Source organism: Manacus vitellinus, unplaced genomic scaffold (assembly GCF_001715985.3).
Source record: "Manacus vitellinus isolate BGI_N305 unplaced genomic scaffold, ASM171598v3 scaffold_5_pilon, whole genome shotgun sequence".
NCBI lineage: Eukaryota > Metazoa > Chordata > Aves > Passeriformes > Pipridae > Manacus > Manacus vitellinus.
Genome location: NW_021940682.1, coordinates 311154 through 332537, shown reverse-complemented (window position 1 = coordinate 332537; position 21384 = coordinate 311154). Strand labels below are relative to the sequence as shown.

The following is a 21384-nucleotide window of genomic DNA, read 5'->3' as shown; positions in this document are numbered from 1 at the left end:
CAGAGGAACTAGAAGAAAATTAGTCCTCAGGCTGGATCTTTCTAACTGAAGTAAAAGTTTAGCTGCTTTTGGAAACAGCTGTGGCCCCTGCTAATTAGGCTTTGGGGCTTTTGGAAATCCTGTGAAAGAAAACTGCTGACATGATGTCTGTGATGATCCTCCAGCTCCAGGAGGAGGCAGATGACTAAGGCCAAGATGCACAACACCCAGAGTACATGCCAGTGATTTCCCTCTTGTGGGAGAAGTGCAATCCTAAAAATCTCATGCTTCACAGAGGAAAGATGAGTGTAACATGAAACACACACAAATGGGGTGCTTCTTTTAAAGTATGCAAGAGAATACAGAATGGTTGGAACACATTTCATCTGGACTTTGCAAAATAGTCATGTAAGGTGCTATCGAGGGAGAACTGAAAGGGAAAAGTAATAGAAAGAGTAAAGAAAACACATGGTAATGGGGAATGCTGCTGTAGCTCACAGAAGCTGTACCAGGAACAACCTGAAAATGAACAAAGAGACTAGAAAGGTTCTACCATGACCATGTCAGTGTGTGATGATGGTACACATAATTTGTGGATGCTGAAACCTACAGTGTACTGAGCTTGTGAGGCTCACTCATGTCATGACCCAACTGCTCAGTTACAAACTCCACTTAAAAAAAACAAACAAACAAAAAAAAACAACAAAAAAGAAAAAACCACCACCAAACAAAAAAGCAAACAACCCAATAAAAACCCACAAACAACAAAATCCTGTAGTAAGGAATGTGACAGGACAGCAACAATTACAATGCTAGAAGGTACTTCTGCAATTACATCGAAGCAACTCCAGTGCTGAACATACTGCAGACAGAATTTGGCAAGCCAAAAACCTCCTGATCAGAAACATGTAACATATTTTATGGTTAAAAAAACCCTGTGGGCAATTTGGCTGCGACAAACAAAACAGAATCCCAAATCTTACATCCTATAGCAACAAGTGCATTGGTCTCAAGGACACACCTCTAGGACAGGCCTCCACATTTCTTAGAGAATCGTGAGAAGGAAAACAAGTGCACACGGACTGCTTCCTGCTTTCTCAAATTTTTGAAGTGCATGGTACACCAGTTAGGAGATATTTTCTCAATAAGGTTTTAAGCAGTCTGGAACAAGAACCATCTTTTTTTTTTGTTCACTAATGCAGCAACATTTAGCTTGAGAACCAGCAGGACCAGATCCTCCTAAACAGAAGTAAAAAGTAGATTGAAAGCAACCTGAAAAAGAGTCAAATTTCTTGCACAAAGTTAATCCTCTCCAGTTGGTATGCCAGGTTCTGCTGGAGTCAGTCTTGCTCATAGGAAATTTTTGTCATGTGAATATTTCTCACAGTTGCTTAGTCAAGGTATATGAAAAAGTGCTGGATGGAAATTAAAAAAAGAGGACAACAAAGTTAGCCAAGTCCCTGATCTTCAAGAGAAATTCTAACTTTGAGGAAGAAGAGTCTCAATACAAACAGGCATCAAGCAAAAAAACCCTGGTTATGCAGTAAGATTTTGGGAGTAGCCCATTCCTAATGGTGCATCTGTATGTTTTGTTTAATGTGAACTGGTACATCCAACAACTAATGCTGTTTATTTTTCTTTTCTGCTTTATTATCATCATCCACTTGTCTTTCATATCCTTTCCCTACAGTAAGCTAACCTCAGCAATGATAGGATACATACTCTGGAACCACTGTGGTGGGGGGGAAGGAAAAAAACTGCTTTACAAACGACACAAGCAAACTTACAATACTCAGAAGAAAATAAGCAAACAGAGAAAACTATGTATTTAGTGACCAGGTTAACCACTATTCCTCTTACAATCAAAGAAATACACCAGAGCACGAGGTAGGAAGGGAGCAGCCACTGCACATCACTTTTGGCCTCCTGGTGCAGCACAAAGTGAATTTAAGTAGAGCCAATACTTGGCTTTGTATTTCAGTTACCAAGAGACAGAGACCAGGAATGAAAAAACTGAAATACCAGCTTCTGCCCTCACTTGAAACTTTGCTCATCATAACTCATTTTAAAAGCCATAGAACTACATTGACTTCAGATCTGAAGCCTGTATTTAAGCCTGGGATGTGCTGCTCATCTCTGGAATTCAATACGTGCATTCAAAGCAATTGGAAAGAAAAACAGATTAAAAAAAAAAACACACAAACACCCAGATTTAAAGCATCAACTAAACCTCGTTGATAGAATTTAGCTTCAATAATGGGTTTTCGAGAAAAGACAAATTGCATTGCAATGCCTTGGACTAAAGTGCAATTTTTCTGACTCTTTACATGTAGAACAATGCTCATGGAAAACTGTAGTCCAATGTGCTTGCTGTTCCCCAAAAGGGTAACTACAGTATGGCACTGTTAAACTTGCAAAAATGTCTCATTACCACATCCAGTTTTGAGAGTCAGAGTGAGATTTCACAGCAATGCTGAACACTTGTGAAAAAGCAAAGGAAGAGGGCAGGGAGAGGCAAAGGGGAGCATGGGGGAAGCCTTCCCTGACTGACAACTCTGCAAAGGATTTGAACTGCAGAAAAGAGGAAACATGTCATCAAATGCCAAACCAATGTGATGTCTGCCAAACCACACCTTATCCTTCTCAATCAGCAGAAAAATTATCCACTGCCTGGCTTCTCTTACCTCACCAATAAAAGGCTATTTTTTTTCCCCTTATTAGGACAGTTTCCATGCTGTAAAATCCTGGCTCTAATAAGTGGCTTTAACAATATGTGCTGCACATCAGCACAAAAAGAAAGCAACTAATAAAAGCAAAGCAGAGAAGGAGAATAAAAGGGCTGAGTCCTAAATTAAAAGGGACGACATCAGCTTAGTTTGGGCTCCAAAATTTGATCATAGATTTTATGAAACGGAGAATTAAAATTGGAATGGATAAATGTACCAAGGCAAACATTACAGAGATATATAATTATAAACTTGGCAGCTACTTATAAATGTAAACTGCCTTCCTGAAGTCAAGGAGACTTCAGTTTACTGAAGTTGTTTTGCTACACTTAAGAGCTTACACATCTCAAAATATAAATCAAATGTCAGTACATGAAAATAGTGCAAAGCAAGCTTAGTTTTTTTAATGTTTTCTTTTATAAAATAAAATACGGAAGGAAAGAAAATTTACAGTGAGTAAAGTCTCCATATTTCAATTATTTCAACAACTGAGGGAAGTGTTTTTCTTGGATGAATTTTTAAACATTTGATTATGTAGTTTAGTGCATCTGCTTTATGTATGGACAGAAAAACCAAGACTGCATTTGAGAATTTCCCTTATTTTTTTTTTGACTTTTCTTGTTTTACTTGGAATTGGGAACAGGGTGGAGGTTAGTCAAGAGAGGGAAAGACGGGGATATGAAGAAGCAGGATGAAGTTCTATCACCCCTATCTGACACTAGTTGAACACCTATGCCAACAGTGAGGCTGTGGAGGAGCTATCTGAATTTAAGATCTGCTCTAACAACAAATTCTCTGGTTTTGTTGAAGCAGAAGCAAAAACTCTTGTCAGAGTGAAGTGCTATGGAAAATGTTCAGGGCTGTTTTATTTTACTTCTGCCTGAAACAAGAAAGCAAATCCTTCATTTAAGGTTTTTTTCTTTTAAATTTTTTCTTTAAAATGTAGGCCAATTTCAATCAAAATATTCTACAAAAGATTAGAATATTTTATTTAAAAAAATATTTCAATGGTGCACCTCAGTAATTTCTTGTTTAGAAAGTGTAAAAAAAATTAATTAACAAAAGTATTTCCTACTGTTTTCATTTAGACAAAGCTACCAGTTCTGCTCTGAACTGCTCAGAAACAGTTCTGCCCAAAACTCCCCTAAATTTTCTTGGTTTTACTAAATTTACCTTTCATCAGAAACAATTCTCACAGTTCATTTCAGGCATTGGGATCCACAGAGCTTCAAGTTCCTGGCTTAAACAGGGTGGAAAAATTCAGCTCGGAGTTTTCATGAAACTCCCCAGAGTCGCTTGTTCTCTGACAAAACCTTAGACATTTGATTCTCAAAGTCATGACTTAGGTGGACGCCCAAAACTCCACACAGATTACTCCAGCTTTATGCTCCTGACCCAGTGTTTTGGTTGTGCTGAAAAAAGAAAAACGTCTTTCACTGAGGCAAGAAGGCTGCAAAATCTCAGATGTTTCCTGAGAAACATCTTGTCTGTCTCTGTCTAATGTTTCTTCCACCAAATACAGTCCCACTCAAAAATGTTCCATTTCTTCCAGTAAATTTCTTCTGATCCATTAGGAGGAAAGTTCCTAAATCCAGCAACATGTATTTCATTCAGGTGGCAACAACTAATACATCAAGAATGCTCATATAGATGGAGCATTGTTACTACAGTGTTCAACATAAATCTGTGGGCCCACACACACATAAACACATTTGCATCAAAATGACCATTCCAACTGTTGGATATAAACATTGCAGCTCACAAACAGACAGGACATTGTACAAAAGTGCCTATTTCTTGGACCATGGTAGACTTGCCACTGTTGAGGAAGAGTCATTTCCAGAGCATGACTGGGATTCTTAGCTTTTAAAACAGAGACAATCAGCCTCACTACAGGATAACATCTGGTCTTTGGTTATATTATGTCCTTCTTATTTTACCTCAGTAATGTAAAAAGGCTTTCAGAAATTAAGGATTCAAGCCATGGCCCACTGTGGAACAGAAATGAAGGACACGGTCAACAGAGAAGACCAGAAAGAAGGAAAGTGGTGGCTTCAAGGGAAAATTAATGGCCTCAATTTTTGGAGCAGAATTAACCAGATGACACAGTGCCACTAACACTACTGCTGCCTGTGGGGAAGTGTCCTCCCTAACCCCTCTCTTCCCTTCAAAAAGCTAGCTGATTATCAGTCTCGAAAATCTGGCCAAGAAATAGAAAATGTAACCTACAATATGAAGAAAATATTGTGAAAAAGCGAGCTTCCAACAATCAAACTGTGAAGTTTAAACAGAAGTTATAATTTACTGGAAGAAAATATTCTACCTGCTGGCAAAGATGACTTCTGCTTTCCCTAGGAACTTGCACAGTAAACACTTTATTGCCCAGCAAACCAATCCAAGTCAATCCCCATGCATCTATTAAACAGATTTTATGTTTTCAGGCCAACCGTAATGATTTCTTGGCTATGATGAGAACTTCTGCCTTTAATTTCTAGTGTATCAAATTCTAAAAGGATTATATTCAGCTATTTAGCAATTACAAAATTCTCTACAAATACTACAAGTACACTGAAAACGTAGAAAATATCGTTAAACGATGCAGATCAAATGACCTGAGGGAAAGGGGTCATTAGAGGACATTTGCAAGAAGTTAACAATCACACTGTACCTCATTCAAAATAATGCAATTGCAGCCTCCTCTTTTTTCCCTGGAGAGTCTCCAGAGAGTTAACTTATAAGGATATTAATACTCCTTTTCCACTGCAATCTCCTGAGAAGACAGGAGCACTTGGAATGATTACGTTATGCCTCAGCCTGGGAAGGGCAGTATTTCATCATGTATTTCTCTGAGCAATGCTTTGAAGAAGCCTTTGTGGGTAATGCTAAAGGTGCCTTCCCTCTTTTGGCCTGAGATCACGGAGATCCTTGTCGAAAGAGAACAAAACGGTTACCAAGTTTCGGCCACCCATTTGATTTCTCTTCAGATTCCCCACCAAAGAGAGCTTTGCTTTCCTTCTCCAAGCATGCTACTGGGATTCTGGACAGAAGAAAACCCATGTCTGGTTGTCGAGGTGTGTCTGCTCTTGCTAGAAGCTGCAATAGCACCCAGATCTCCCAAGATACAGGAAACCAACAGTATAGTAGCTAATTACATTTCAAGAGAATAGGATTGTTTTCACTCACATATAATTTTACTGATTGCGGTGAACTCACTTCATATAACTCCCCAAGGATTTATCAAGAGCCATGGTTTTCACCACTTATATCATCACTACAGTGTCCAAATCTCACCTAGTTCACCCTTTCCCTCCCTTGCTTTCCCCTTGAACTGGTTGCAGAGAAATTTGTGCTTTGCCACGGCTGCTCCCCATTCCGGTACAGCAATAAAGGAGGGCTGTTGTGGCTTGTGGCTGTATTTCACCACAGAACAACACACACACACACACACACACGTACACACAAAATCCACTTGGCACACTCTTAATTAAATTATTATTTATTGTCCAATTTCTGAAATCACAATGAAGAATTTCAGATTCTTCTTGGAAGGGCTAAGTTTCAGAAATCCCCAAGCTCCCCTTCCCTCTAAGAGCACAGGGTTTCACGCTGGAAACTCTGAAAAACAGGCATCCAGAAAGCCCAGTTGCTTTTCAAAACCTCTCCCAACCTTTAAACCAAACCCTGATATAAATCACTGCATTTTGGAAACATAGTAGTGTCCGGTTTCCCACCCCTCAACACCTAAAGCAGACAAACAAAACAATACAGGACACAAATAAAGCAGATTATTTTGTTGACAATATTACACAGGCTAATTGATTTTCTTCTCTGGCTTCCCTCCCACATTCAGGGATGAATGTACCATGAGGACTCTATTTACTCGGTGAATTAAGCAATCCGAGTTATGCAAAAGCTTCTACACAAACTATGAAACTTCTGCAAATTTCCCACTAACAGAACTCCAATCAGCAACCAGTCTTTCCATCATATTCTTCTACCACTGAACAAAGCAATTTAAATTCTGCAATTCAGGGAAGGGAAATGCATAAATACAAAGAATTTTCCTTTAGAAGACAGAGCACGATATGACAAATAAAAAGAAGAAAAAGAACCCAATCTGCATCCAGTGCTTATTCCCCAGTTAAACCAGCTTCCCAACTTGTTCCACCATTCTGTTTCCCTTACCCACTGTCACCATCCAGCACTTCCTGCACAACAGCAAAAGGCTAAACCCATACAGATATCATAATAAATTGGCGACTCACTTGGAAAGGCTTGATGAGTTCTGCCTGCAGTATGATCTGCTGATCATGTCTGCAGCCTATGAATCAGTGCAAGCTGCTGGCAGCTCCAGCGAGCAAATGGACGGATGATCAGGGCGTGGAATGAGATAATAAAAATGCCATTATCCTTTCAGGCATGTGAGACTCATTGGATGCTCTTTCCACCCCACAGGCTAACCATTCAGCCGGTCCTGACGCTCCCGTGAATGACACTCTGTATTTGTGTATTGTCAAGCTCATTATCTATCTTGTATCCTCCTCCCCTCCCTTCGCCCTCCTCTGCTCTGTGATCATATGATTTTTTTATTTTTTTTTTTACTGTATTCTCTCTAATAGATCCTCTTTTCTATGCCTGGGCCCCCCAGTTACAGAAATTCCTGCATATTTCTCAGCTGCTCAAGTTGAATGACAAATGCTTGCTTCCTGTTCAGCTCTTACAAGAAGTGCCTCTGCTTAGCCAGCTCGTCTGAGCACCAAGTAACCTCAGCACTGCACAGAGATGCCTTCAAAAGTATTTGCTCCTAGGAAAGTCACATTCCAGCCTGCCAAGAGTACCCAGATATAAAATAATGGCCCAGGGAACTTGACAGTAAATCATTGCCTAGGCATTTTGCATCCAATCTAACCTGTGAAAAGTCAACTGGATCAGATAGATCAAAAGACTGAAGGTGACCAAACAAGGACAAATCCAAGGAGGTGGGAAGCACCTTCAAGCTCAGCTGCAGTCAAGGTAAAACCATTTTGTGTTTAACAAAAGGATTAAAAACAGGGCTGGAGTTAAACCCAACCTAACCTCAATGTTCTTCCATCTAATCCAGTGAATGAAGCAGAAAATAAAATAGAAATGCAAACAGTGAGTTAACTGGAGGCACCATCAGTTACTATGATTTCACATGCTTGACTCCCATATCTCTTTAAGCCCACAAATGGGAGCAAACTGAAACCACTTACTGTGCAGTCCTGCAGCCATTCCACTCCAGTCTCTGATCTTGTTTAACCTCCTAAATTGCAAGAGTGGGTGTGGATGGATTAGTGCTCCAAAGGGAAATCTCTAAGCAAGCTCGCCTGTCTGTGGGAAGGAATGTGTGGGTTCAGTAGGTGGCACTCTTACCTTGGAGTGAACACCCAGGCAGCCCTCTGCACAAAGCCATGGAGGATGCTGGATGTCCAAGGAAGCATCAACCTTGACTTTTTTTTTCCTCAGAGCTTCTAAGAATTCAAAAGCTGCACTTTTCTCAGGACATTGATATTAATTTACATTCTGCTTAAATCCTACTGTCAATAACTGCATTTTTTCCCCTCCTGAAAACTCTCTGTACAGTTTCAAGAAGATAGATTTTTGTGAAAAAGTAACAATTCTGTGCTTTACAGATAGTTGAATGACTCCTGTGCAAGCATGTATAAGCTCAGGGGTTTTTTTCACACTGAGAAACAGGTCTGCAGTACCCCAAGAAGTTGCTATTTCTTCAGGTATACCTTCTGCAGACCCAGCCCTTTGTTCTAAACTACATTAAAACTCCCATCTTTTAGCGTATAAACTACACTGGAATCCTGGTCTGGAGGAAGGAAAGGCCAATAGTGCTGATTGCAAAGGAAGTAAAACAGGAATTCCACTTCTGTGATTGCAGAGAGATCTGTAAATGAGATGAGGGTGCCCTAGGTAGGCCATCTCTAGGTTTTTTTCTCTAACCTCAAAGGAAAGTGAACATATAAGGCAGTGTGAATGCATAGGGTCTTAAAAAATGCTGGTGAGAAGGGAGTCACATTTACTCTTCCTGGAAAAGACATTCCTACCACTGCAGCAGAGTCAGATTTTTTCCCTCTGGAAGAACATTAGTTAAACAGAGATCATATCATGTTCTTCCAAAACACACATTTTAATCAGATGTCAGACATAAGAGTTGATGTTTATGAAACTGTGAACTGGGCTCCAAAGCAACCCTACAGATTTAAAATGCAGGTCTCTATTTATTACTGCATCTCAGAAACTTTTTTTCCAGTTGATTGAGCTCTACACTCTTTTCAATATATCCTGGAGTAGTCAGATTATTGCAGTGCTCACCAACAAAACTGTTTCCGCTCAGAAATAAAATAAAAACAAGTTGACTATCCTCTAAAACATTATACTCTACATCTACAAAGAACAGTTCCAGATTTTTGGAAAATCTGCCCCCACTGTCACACATGGCTCTAGATGGCAAATCTGACCTATTTGTTGAGTCATTAGGAAAAGGGGAAGCCTCTTTCACTTGTAGTAGACTCCAGAACCATTTTAAAATATCCCCCTTAGGACAATCATAAGAATCTCAATTTCTCCTTTTTCACTCTTCCAAATACTGTTTTGAATTATAAAAGTCTGGAGGAGAACTTCACTCCAGATGAAACAATTCACATGGTCAGCCTATTTTTATTTCAAGACTTCAGACAACAAATTGTATCTTCTTGCCCATACCTCTACAGCACTACTGAGAACAGATTTCATTTGCCTACTAATTGACCAATAAGCAACACTGTCCATGCAAGTCTATCCTCAAGACATTGCCATTTTTGCCAGCAAATGAAACTCAAGATGAATAAGGTGAGCAAACTGCACTTCCAAACAGTATCAGCCTCCTCTGCCCGGCTGTTTGTAGTGTTATATGGGACAGGCATCCTTGTCAACAACTGCTCGTAATGCTTTGCAAGTCGGTGTCCCACAAATTAATTTTTTAACCTGTCAGGAATTGCTACAACCATGATTTGTCACACTTGCAAAGCTGCAAGATCAAAGAGGCAACTCTGGACACGTGGATGTTAATCCACTGCACCCAGGCGATGAGCACGCTGCCAAGTGGACCTGGGTTAACCCAGTGGGTGCTCTGGTGAGTGCTGTCAGAGACTGAAATGGTTAATGATTTATGCATTCTAGGATTGCCAAGGGACTTTTGAATACTTCTGCAGGACTTTTGCATTATACCTCTGATGGCCCATCAAAGCCCGTCCTCCCCCACCAATCTTGAAAGGCAGGAAAAACCCTTTTGCCAGACCCCTCCTGGAAACTCAGCACAGACCCAGGAGATGTTGGAGGGTCGTGGCATGGCCTGTGACACTAACCATGGATATAGAAACTCATAACTTCTTTGAGTGTGGGGGCTTCCCCCCTTCACCCCCAACAGAACAAGGCCACCACTTCAACTGACAGACATGGAAGCTGCAACTCCCAAGTTCCATCACTGGACCCCGTGGGCGGTGACTATGGACATCTTTCCCCTCTCAGCTTTTCTTTCCCTTACTCTCCCTTACCCTTATCTTGTCTTTCCTTTCTCTCCCTTATGCATTTTCCCCCCAGGGGTTATCCCTATGATAGATAGTATAGATGACAACACTCAAAACGCTAACATATCTGTTAAAACAAAATTGTTAAAATAAACCCTACCTATATATGTTTTCAGACACTGATTATTCAGTGTCGTTTCACTCCAATCCACCCCAAGGGAATTATTGATAAGAACCTGGGTTACCCTCCTCCCCTTTTCCCCCATGCAATGCCAGGCGTTCACACTGGGTTGGGTGGGGATCCAGCAGCTCCCTAAGTTTACAGCAATACAGAAATGGTTCCCATGAAAGAAGCTGACACAGACAAAATTTTGCCATGCTTGCAACCCCTTTAAAAATAAGTGGGAGGATGATCTGAGTCAGTTATAGATCCTTGCACTTAATAATCCCCTTATTATTTGGAAGCCAAATGTTTGTTGTTTACTTCAGTAACTTAACTGAGACAGATGCTTTCAGTACATTGTGGCCCTGAGGTGGAGATCTTACATATGGAGCAGGAAGAGGCAAATCACCTTCTAGATAATTTCAAAAATTCATATGGGCATCTAAAGCATGGAAAATCAATGGGGCTGGAGTCTAAACCTGCTTTCCTTGTATGTTCTGATGCTTCAGAGATCTAGGACAGCAAAACCCCTAAGGAAGACACTAGAAAAAGAAAAAAAACTAGAGTAAACAAACACTAAACTAGAGCACTTGAGAGGTGTCATTCATGCCAATGAAGTCAAGTCAAATGGCTCTAGTGTAGGACCATCTATTACAGCAATAAAAGGAACTCCTGGGGCCTTTCCTAGCTTTTCAACATTAAAAGGAGCAAAATGAGGAGGAGGAAGGAGATGTGAGAGCTTTCCAAAAGTAAATTATTAGTAGAAGGTTCCAACGTCTACTTGTATTAACAATAGGAATGTCCAGAGGTCATCCAGAGAGCCACTTAACATTTTGTTTATTATTTTTACTTTGACCATTCCTGCAGGCAAGGCAGAATTTTCAGTGAGCTGATCAAAATAGCCTGTGAATCCTTTTTCTTTTGAGACAATAGTGAATTCAGGACCTGACAGTGGCACATGCACCATCCAGACCATGCCTTTCCATGGAAAGCCTAATCCTTTCTGTACCTGTTTGTCAACAGAGAATTTGCTGTGCTACCCACTGTTCTCCTGTTATTCAAACACCTTCATGTTTCTTTAGCTCTTTACTTAGTCCATGTTGAGGCAGTCTTAAAATGAGCAGGCAAGTAACTTACAGAATTATATCTGATTGGTTTCAGAGACCATGCTGCACCACTCTCCTCTGTGCCACCAGTCTGAAATAAGTAGGCAGACTCGTAAAGAACTTTGCAAAGCTACTGGCATTTTGAAAGAGGAACAGAACTCTTGTTTTTTATGAAAATCCATTCTAATGACATTAACATCTGCTCCTTGTTTGAAGAATATTTTTAACTGTTCTGTCCCTGGGAAAATGAAAGATGCCACAGTGTCTTTCGTGTTCTCATGGAGTAGACAAACTCTTGGTATTTTTAAGGTCTGTTCTGAAATGCCCCAACACAGTTCACTGCAGGGAACACAGTGGATGCATCTCACAGGGCAAAAAGCATCTGCATTCACCACCCTGTGAGATTTTACTCTAGGACACTGGCATGTGAGCAGGGAATTCATTTCACAGATGAACAATACTTTGTGTATTAAATCATGTGCAGTAGGTGAAGCCAGGCAACTCATGCATAAGGTCTTGAAGAAAATCTCGAGTACTTATTTTTCAAGTCCAGTTGTAAATATCTCAAGTAACGGAGACTTTGCCATTTCACAGTGGTAAATCTTCCATGCTCTTACAAGGTTCAATACTAAGAATACACCCTATGGTTATGATATGTATTCCTCCCTTTGTTCTTTAACTGTAACCCACAATTATAACAACCTTGATGCCTACAAACAGCAGCAGCCTCAAAAATTTTAGCATGTTCAATGGGACCTGTGAGTAACACATACCCAGCTGTGTTTGTGCGTATATGTATTAAAATACCTACTCAAATTGAAATATGTAGGCTTGGGCATATGCATGTGCAAATCATGGAGTCACACACAAACAGGATTTGCATGCTCACATTGACACATTATCAGGTAGGAAATGCCTTAGCAGATGATAGAACCATTTGCATAGGCAAGTTCTGCAGGATTAGGAACACAGGCCTGCACATCAAAATGCAAAAGCCTGAAGCCTGAAACTGGAAACACTTGCAATAAATATAGTTGCAGATAAGACCCATGTAGAGCCCATGCAACATTCAGTCCTATCTGATACCTGCTTTGCTGGGACAGGATGGCCTTGAATAGTGCAGGTAGGAGTCTGGCCCTCTGCAGGAAAGAGTATTTTATTTTCTCTGACTGTCCTCAGTTCTTGAGGTAATATTATCCTGCTTTTCACGTGGAAAAGTTACTGAGTGTGTGTATGTCTGTAGCAGTAAACAGAACAAACTCTAAGGCAAGTGTTAAATATTCCAAGGAGAACTTACACAATAAATTGAAATGTGATTAAAAAAACATAGCATTCTCTACCGGTTACCTATGGGGGAATGCACAATCCAGAAACAGGGCAGCATAACACTTCATGTGTGTGATAGACCATTTCCACCAAAGCACAGCTTTTGTTGTATATTGTATTTTCACTGCTTTCAGATAAACGTTAAGATCCAAACAATATAACCACACAGATACAAAGCTACCTTCTGGTCATTTGAACAACTGAAATGTAGGAAACCATAAGGGAGAAGCATTTGCAAGGATTGTCTTTACCATGTCTCCCTGTGCCCTGGCACTGTCACTAGTGGAGGTCCCCTCCTCTGGTCCCCTCCTGCTCTGAGCAGGAGCAGAAGAAGGAAGGACATCATTTCCCCACACACTTCTGCACTCATTCTTTTGTGCTTTACATATTTCAGGGACATATGCCAATTCTCACAGCAACAAAAAGAAAACTGTTATTTTGGCTCACAAATTTTAAAGTCTCTCATTTATACCTCAACTGTAGCTTGCTATAACTGTTATCAATAAATTTCAGCTTTATCAGTGCAAACAATAACAGTCAAAGCCCAGACTTGTAGGGCTTCTGCTCACAGCCATGTAGGGTAATACTTGCAGAGCCCACAAAACAGAAAGCTGTATGAGCTGCCAATAATGTAGATGTAAGTTCTCTTTGCCTCAACTGCTTCTGGCAATAGTTAATTTCAATAAGAGGTTTTATATTAAATTATTAATGTTATTTTTAATATATTTAGCAGGCATGCTCCAAACATCACTATTCACTTCAAGCTTAGCCACAAAAGGCAGAAAGAACCACACAGTGGTAGGTGTGACACAAACATAGATGATAGATGCATCTCTAGCCAAAACAGGTTATGCTTTGATTTTACTGCTGAGCAGGCATAGGTGGAGGCCTAAGCCAAAGCTCCTTAACAGACAGCCCAGTAAACAACAGTTAACTCATGAAGTGTGAAGTGTGGGTCTGTTCACCCTCGTTGCCACCACGTAACAGCAAGAGCATCCACTGTCCTGCTTCAGTCTGAAGCCGTGACCCCAGTCCAGGCTTCACATTTGATCCTCCTCTGCTGGAAGAGTTTATACAAATGAGTGCACAGGAGCATATGCACACAGCCCTGGAAGGAGAAGAGCATTTCCTGCTGGGCCAATTTATGGGGACCTTCCTGGACCAAAAGCTCCTATCTTATGATACTCCGAGTTTTACTGGTGAACAACATCCAATCCCTAGTCGGGATCTCACTTCACAAACAACCCAATAAACTCAGCTAGCAAAAGCCATATGAATTCCACTAAAGGCAGTGACTATTCAACATCTTATGCCATCTCCAAGGTATTCAAAATACAAACCTCAACTAGAAATACTCAGTTTGAGCCTTTGTTAACTCTGAACTTAGCTTGAAAATATGAAGTTGGATTCTCAGACCAGGACCCTGCCTCATGCAGGTTAAAGATTAGTTAACCTGCCTGACTGAACCAATGATTTTTAATACCTGGTAATGGCCCTTAGGTGTTCTGGGAACAGCTTTATTTCACTAGATGCTCAGGGATTACCAACTAACCGGATGCTCCCAATAACTTTCAGAGAGCAAACAGTGTCAGTTTATTTAATAACTTTCAAAGCGAAACTAAAATCTTGTTAAAATCATGCCTTGTCTGATTTAATTAAATTGCACCACACATGCTGCACTGTTCTGTTAATCATTAACTAAGTTAATTCAAGCCAGAAGATGAGTCTTTTCTTTCCTTCAAAAGCCTCCGGCCAGTGGAAAACTTCAAAAAACATCCCCAAAAAGGACCAGTACAGTATGATTTTTGTTAGATGGTCAACACATCAGTATGCTTTTCCCCTTTTTTCAGTATTTCTGATTCCTATAGGAATGCATGTTAAAAGAGAGTTGTTGTTTTTTTTTTCTTGCTTGGCAAAATACCTTCCCAAATTTTCTAAATATTGTCTGGTATTTGCGTCAATATGACAGTCATCGGGTTTGACAGGAATCAGATTGCTAAACCCACACAAAAATGCTTTGGAAATTAGGGGCTAGTTATACATTCAATTTCATTCAAATCCACTTTAGCAAACTGGCAAGGAGTGGATCTGAACTGCCTCCATTACCCCCTTCACTTCTATGGTTCACAACAGAGGTTTCTTCAGCATGCTAATCTCTGCCTTAACTTTTAGACTCACAACCTGTGCTAAGAAATCTCCTTAACACTCCTGTCCCAATTCATTTGAAATTTCCAAGACCTAGCAACACACCAAACTTATTCTCCCTCTGCAGCAAGCCTTGCCAACTTCTTCCAGGAGGAACTGAATATGAAATTAAACCACGTTAGAAATGTACCATTTTGTGGACTATTCAAGAAACAGGATACATCTAACATCTATTTTCCCAACAACTCTCCTTTCTTGAAGGAAACCAAAACAAAACCATGTACAAAAAAAGGTTTCTTTCTTTATGTTCTTCATGTCTTAGGGAAATCTATACACAGAATCTTCCAGCCTCATCTGTACAGTTGTTATCTAATGGGATTTCCCTCTTGAAAGCAACAAAGGATCAAGGCTGAACACTTTCACAAGGCCTGTCATATCAGATCAGGAAGGCACTCCATCAAGGTTGGATTTTTGCCTCCAGCCATGGCTTTTGCTTAATGTTTTAGAGGAAAGCAAGGGGGAAAAAAATAAAAAAAGGCAAACACTAATGCACCTGGCCCATTGAGCAAAGCTCCCCCAGCACCACAGAATTCATCTCTGCCCCCTGCAGGCAGGCAGCTGGGGCTCTGCCATGGACAGGCATTGCTTTCTGCACTGCAGGGTCTTTAAACAACAACGACAAAAAAGCAATTTATTGCATGGCAATAAACATAAAAGGGCATCGAGAGAGTAAAATGAAATCACCATGGCATGGGATGTAGCCTTATGCTGCACCAGGTTTAGGCTGGACATGGGGAAGCATTTCTTCACAGAGAGGGTGATTAGACATTGGAACAGACTGCCCAGGGAGGTGGTGAAGTCACTGTTCCTGGAGGTGTTTAAGGAAAGATGAGGCACTCAGTGCCATGGTCTAGCTGACATGTTAGTGTTCGGTCACAGGTTGGACCTGATCTCAGAGGTCTTTTCCACCCTAATTGATTCTGTGATTCTCTGATAAATGTTCAGTATTTGCACTACAGCAAATACATCAAGACATAATGATCTGAGGGCTCAAACTACTCCAGTGTAATAAAAGACCCAACTGTACTTTTTTTTTTGTTATTTCTCTGCATACTCACATGCTAATACTTATTTCAGTACTGAAGTACCTGAAATCTATTGTAATTTAGTAACAATGCCAAGGGAACAACTCTAAGGCACTCCATATCTACTTCTAGCTTCTCCTGGAAAATGGCTCTCTGGTCACACTTTACACTATCAGGACAGGCTGAGGTCTGAGCAGACTCATAAGAACACGATTTCCTCCCATCTATACTGTACACCCTAAAACCCATGTTAAAGGGCCTGATCTCTCTTCAAAAGGACATCCCATCTGCTCAAGGCTCAGGAACTCATCCAGGCTACCCTGATGCCCTGGGTGGAGACAAGTGCCAGCACCCTTACAAATGACCACCAGTGCCTCCCATGTGCAGCCCAGCACAGCCATCAGCAGGCACTGAGGATGGGAAGCCTTGGACCACAGGTCTGGAAGCTTCAGCATCAGAACTGCTGACCAGACAGGTAACAGCATGTGAGGAGATCCTCTCAGCTCTGGTCATCTGCTGAGCACAGACAAACCCCCAGGACCTGTGCAGCACCTCGGGTCCTCCCCGACGGCACAAAACCGTGAGCTGCTCAGGAGGCAGAGCCAGGGGAAGGAAGAAGAGGGGCAGCTGCAAACCCTTAGGCTGTACACAGCTTGTTTTGTTGTTTTTCTAGATCTATTTCGGTTTTCATTTTTAAACATCTTACACATTAAGGTATCCATGAGGAAATACATTTGCAAACAAACATCTGTGCAGTGCTCACCGTTTGAAGGCAGAGTCTGTCTCGACTCCTTCACCATTGCTCACAGACCTCAGGAAGCATTCCAGTCAGTCCAGCTGCCAGTGACTGAGAGATGCAGTCACACCATGTGGGTGACAGGTGGTCCCCGAGCTGCAAGACTACAATTCCCACATGCTTCCCTGTCACAGCAGGGTCTGGTTCCTCCTTCAGAACCCACCCATCATCGCAACACCCTAAAGACTTCCTAACATCGATTGGAGAGATCACACACTGAGGGTAATCAGACTCTGAGCATTCCCCACCTTATCTTTTCTGGGAATGTGACACAGGAGCATGCACGAGGGCTTTAACCATCTGCTCAGGTAAGCACCCAAGCAATCTGTCAGTCAGCTGAGTAACAGAGTGAGAAGTCTCATAGGCCTGATAGTAGGAAAAGCAAATGTAAGTGTTCACCTGTGTTTAAGAGAAACTGATAAATACTGAATTATTTCCTTCCCACACAATCTTTAAAACACAATAATCTGACCACTCTCACAAGGATCAGCATCCCTATAGAATCTTTTGGATTTGGTTTGTGTACAAAAATACACCTTTGCCAAACTTGCCCTAGCCAGTAAAGTTTTTTGGCATGTTACAAAATGGTGAAGAAAGGGTGTGACCCTCAGCTGCTCTTTTGCTATGCAAAGAACATGAGAATCCCCTTTGCCACTACTAAACATAAAAGAAGTCCTTATCAGCTCTCACTGGCTGGGATGGGCTTGCATTCCTTGCAATTTCCAACTAACCAGTAGTCTCCCTTTTCCACTCAGTTCCTCATATCACGATGCAAAAACTGTCAATAAGTGGCTTAAGAGAAATGTAACTTTCTGCAAAATAGGTGATGGACTTGTCTTCGAGGAGATTTAAATAAAGTAGCTCTCAAAAGAGTCAGTAGCAGTACAGCTTGCATAGAGAATTATCAATCACTAACTTCAAAGAAAAATAATTTTAATTTTCGAATGGCAAACCTCCCCTTCAAAATCTGCCAAAAGCTGCAGCCTGACCTCTAGAGCTGTGGGTATACTTTCATGCCCTGTTGATGTTTTGTTACCTGAGAGAAGGCTTCAGAGCATCACATTTTATGAACAAATTTCATAGGATGGGAAGGATTCCAGGAACTCCTCCTCCACGAGCTCTTACGGGATTTAGAGGTTCAGGAGAGATTAACACACATGCAGTATTACAACCTTCCTCCTAAAATAAGTCATTATAACAGAAAATTACCCTTCCAATCTAAACCATTTACATTCAGAAAGAGGGCATTTTCTGTCATTCAAAAGCACAGGTAGCTGGAGACAAACCCATTCTTAGGGCACCATCTTTGCATTTAGAGAGCTTCTGACTGACATTTCAGTTTTCATGGTAATAACTAGCAATATCTCAATAAAATGGCCACTAGAAATTATAATTTGCTGAAACCCATCAAAAATATTAAAAACATGTTTCCAATAAGCATTTCAGAAAAGTATGACAGAAATCAGAAGTATTTTCAGAAACTTGGCAGAGTTTCAAACACTTCTAATACTTGAGAACCTTTTTTTTCTTTCAAGAAAAGTTTGCAGCTTCTTCCTCAGAATTCATTCATTTACACTGAAGCTGCTGTGAAATTCTGAGCTTAAAACTAAGCAGACTTCAGGATTCAAAGAAAGTAGAATAATCCCATCATCTCCAAATGCCAAGGCAGAATCTAAAACAGAACGGAAACATTAAACCATTCATTTAATTGAAATTTGTTGCAGTCTGCTAACAAGTAACCTAACAACTATTGAGATGTTTTGTGATAAAACTTAGCTCTTTTTTAGTGTTGAAAATCTTGAAAAGACTCTGGCTTTCAGGCTCTGATAAGCCAGATGCTATCTCAGTGAGGGCTTCTAAAGTCTCCAAATAGCTCTATAATCAATTAAGGATCTTTGGACTTTCCCACCATGTTTAGAAAGGGGAAAGAGAGCCAGGATACATACTTCTGATATGCTCATTAAAACCACCAAGGATAGGCAAAACACACTGTGAAGTCAAATAGATCTTAGGTGAGTACTTAACGGGTTCAATTCTAGTGTTGTGATAGCACAGGGTTTGTAACAGGTGAGCAGGCTCCTTCCTCACAGCTAGGCTGGGTAACTGAGGTGGCAATCCCAAGGGGATGTTACCCACAGGACATTCTGCTCCCTTCCTCATCACCCACGTGGTCCCAGCCACCCATCCTCACATGCAAGGAGAACCTGGCATGGTGCGTGCAACCTGCGGGGCAGGAAAAAAGAACCCTGGCCCCACACAGTGGCAGCTTGTGTAATTATGTAGCTAAGGCAGATCAGAAATACAGAGCTGGGAGAAACATTTATGGTTGGGTGGGCTTCACCCTGAACTGTGGCTCCATGGGCTTTGAGCAGTTCCCAGTGGAGATGCATCCCTCAACAACAGGGAAGAGACCAAAACAGGTCCTACCTCTCTGAACACCATCGTGGACCAAGACTCCTGCATCACTTGATGGGACTTAAATCAACATTTGCAACATCTGAGATCTTATACAAAAACCATGGGCCTGGACCAGTTCTGAATCCAAGGAATAGTAGATAGACATTTTGGGAGTGTAAGAAACTACAGAAAAGAGATGAGCATACTGTGATCCTTCGCTGGCCTTTTATTCCTATCAGCATTATTCAAACATGCATTCTTCTTGAATGCAACCTCTTCCCAAAACCCAACTTTGTCCACATCATTCTATTTGAATCCCTAATACACTTTTAAAAAGTGTGCTTCTCAAAAATGCAAACCCTAGACAATATACCTCTCAAATAACCCAATAAAATCATGGGGTGTTTTCTTTTTCCATTCTTCCTTAGGAAGAAAAATATGATTAATAATATTCACTAGACAGGAGACTGTTTTTGTAGTTACATTTTTATAATTTACAAAATCAAAAGAGGTACAATTTTTTTGTACATTATAAACTTTTTTGTTACTATTCCTTTAAAATCTCTCCAGAAAAAAACTCTCTCATCTATGATAAGGTATGACATGCAAAATTTCAGGGGATACAAAGTTCTTCGGAGAAAGTCAAGGAAAATTGATTCAATTGGGAAGAAAAGTCTGATACTTAACTGTGGCCTGGCTACTCCTGATGCACATGACAAGGCTTAAGAGGTTAAATGTGGTTCTAAGAGGAGTATGGTGCCTTTTTGTTTTTAGAAACTCTACATTTAATTGAAACAAGAGATAAAGAAAACGATCCTTTGATGAACGGGGTCTGTATTTAGGCATTTTCTTATCGAGATGGCCATGTTCTGGATCCACCCACCAACATACCAGAAACCACAGTTGGCAAATGCTACAAGCAAAGGCATTTCCTGCATTCTGGCTTTCTAGCTGAGGGCCAGATGCTTCATGATCCTTCCTTAACAGCACAGCTAAAGGACTGGGTGTTGCATGGTATATATAAAGACCAGGCTGCATCACAGCCATACATTCAACATCAAAAAGGAGAGAGAGAGAGTCTCTTCCCTTATTCTGAGAAATTCCTTCAGTGGAGAGAGGGCCAAAGGACTACCTTATAAGTTACAATTTATAAAGTAAACCTGCTAAATTAAGTAGTAATTATTGTGGTTCTCATCCACGTGATGTGCCAAAATATCACAAAGAAAGGAAGAGCAAACATTACTAAAGAAGGTAAACAATAGTCACAGCCTAAAGAGAGCACTGTGGTTTACTTCAACCTACAGCATGCTCTACCTACACCACTTCCAACAAGTTACTCTCAGCTTCATCTCCTATTATCTTTAATATATAATAGAATAATTACGTGAAATTCTCCAAAAGCACTTGCCTCACTTAAAAGTGAAACAGTTTCAAAAGTAGGAGTTAGAACCTTGCAGTGCACAGGAGCAGGCTGTCCCAGTGTACCAAAAGGCAAGCTGGAGGGGAAGACGACCAGCCTGGCTGAACAGGGAGCTTTTGAAGGAAATTAGGGGAAAAAAGAGAGCTTATCAACTATGGAAAAAAGGGCTGGCTACTTATGAAGAGCTTAGGAATATTGTTAGGTTACATAGAAATAAAATTAGAGAGACAAAGGCACAATTTGAACTCAATCTAACCAATTCTGTTAGGGATAATAAGAAGCACTTCCACAAATATATCAGTAGCAAAAGGAGGGGCAAGGAAAACCTCCATTCTTTGTTGGACATGGGGGGGAACATAGTCACCAAAGATGAGGAAAAGGCTGAGGTACTTTACACTTTCTTTGCCTCAGTTTTCAACAGTAAGATGGGTTGTCCTGAGGACAACTGGCCTCCGGAGCTGGTAGACAGAGACAGGAAGCCGAATAGCCCCCCTGTAATCCTCAAGGAAACAGCTGGTGACCTGCTGAGCAACCTGGATCCTCACAAGTCTATGGGACCAGGTGGAATCCACCCAAAGGTGATGAAGGAGCTGGCAGAAGAGCTTGCCAAGCCACTCTCCATCATCTACCAACAGTCCTGGCTCACTGGGGAGGTCCCCAATAACTGGAAGCTGAAGAATGTCATGCCCATCCACAAAAAGGG

General features: G+C 40.9%; 1 protein-coding gene across 9 annotated transcripts in view; it reads right to left on the bottom strand.

The window, feature by feature from the left end:
- The window catches only part of CALD1 (caldesmon 1), a 196852-nt gene that overhangs the window by 47637 nt on the left and 127831 nt on the right, over positions 1–21384 (bottom strand). The window contains exon 1 of one of the 9 annotated variants that reach the window (XM_018080465.2): positions 6971–7241. The exons of the other annotated variants lie outside the window; for them this stretch is intronic. Within the exon in view, the coding sequence (XP_017935954.1) occupies positions 6971–7017 (47 nt within the window). The 5' untranslated portion in view covers positions 7018–7241. Of the gene's footprint in view, positions 1–6970; positions 7242–21384 lie in introns of those variants that run through there. 9 annotated transcript variants of the gene reach the window in all.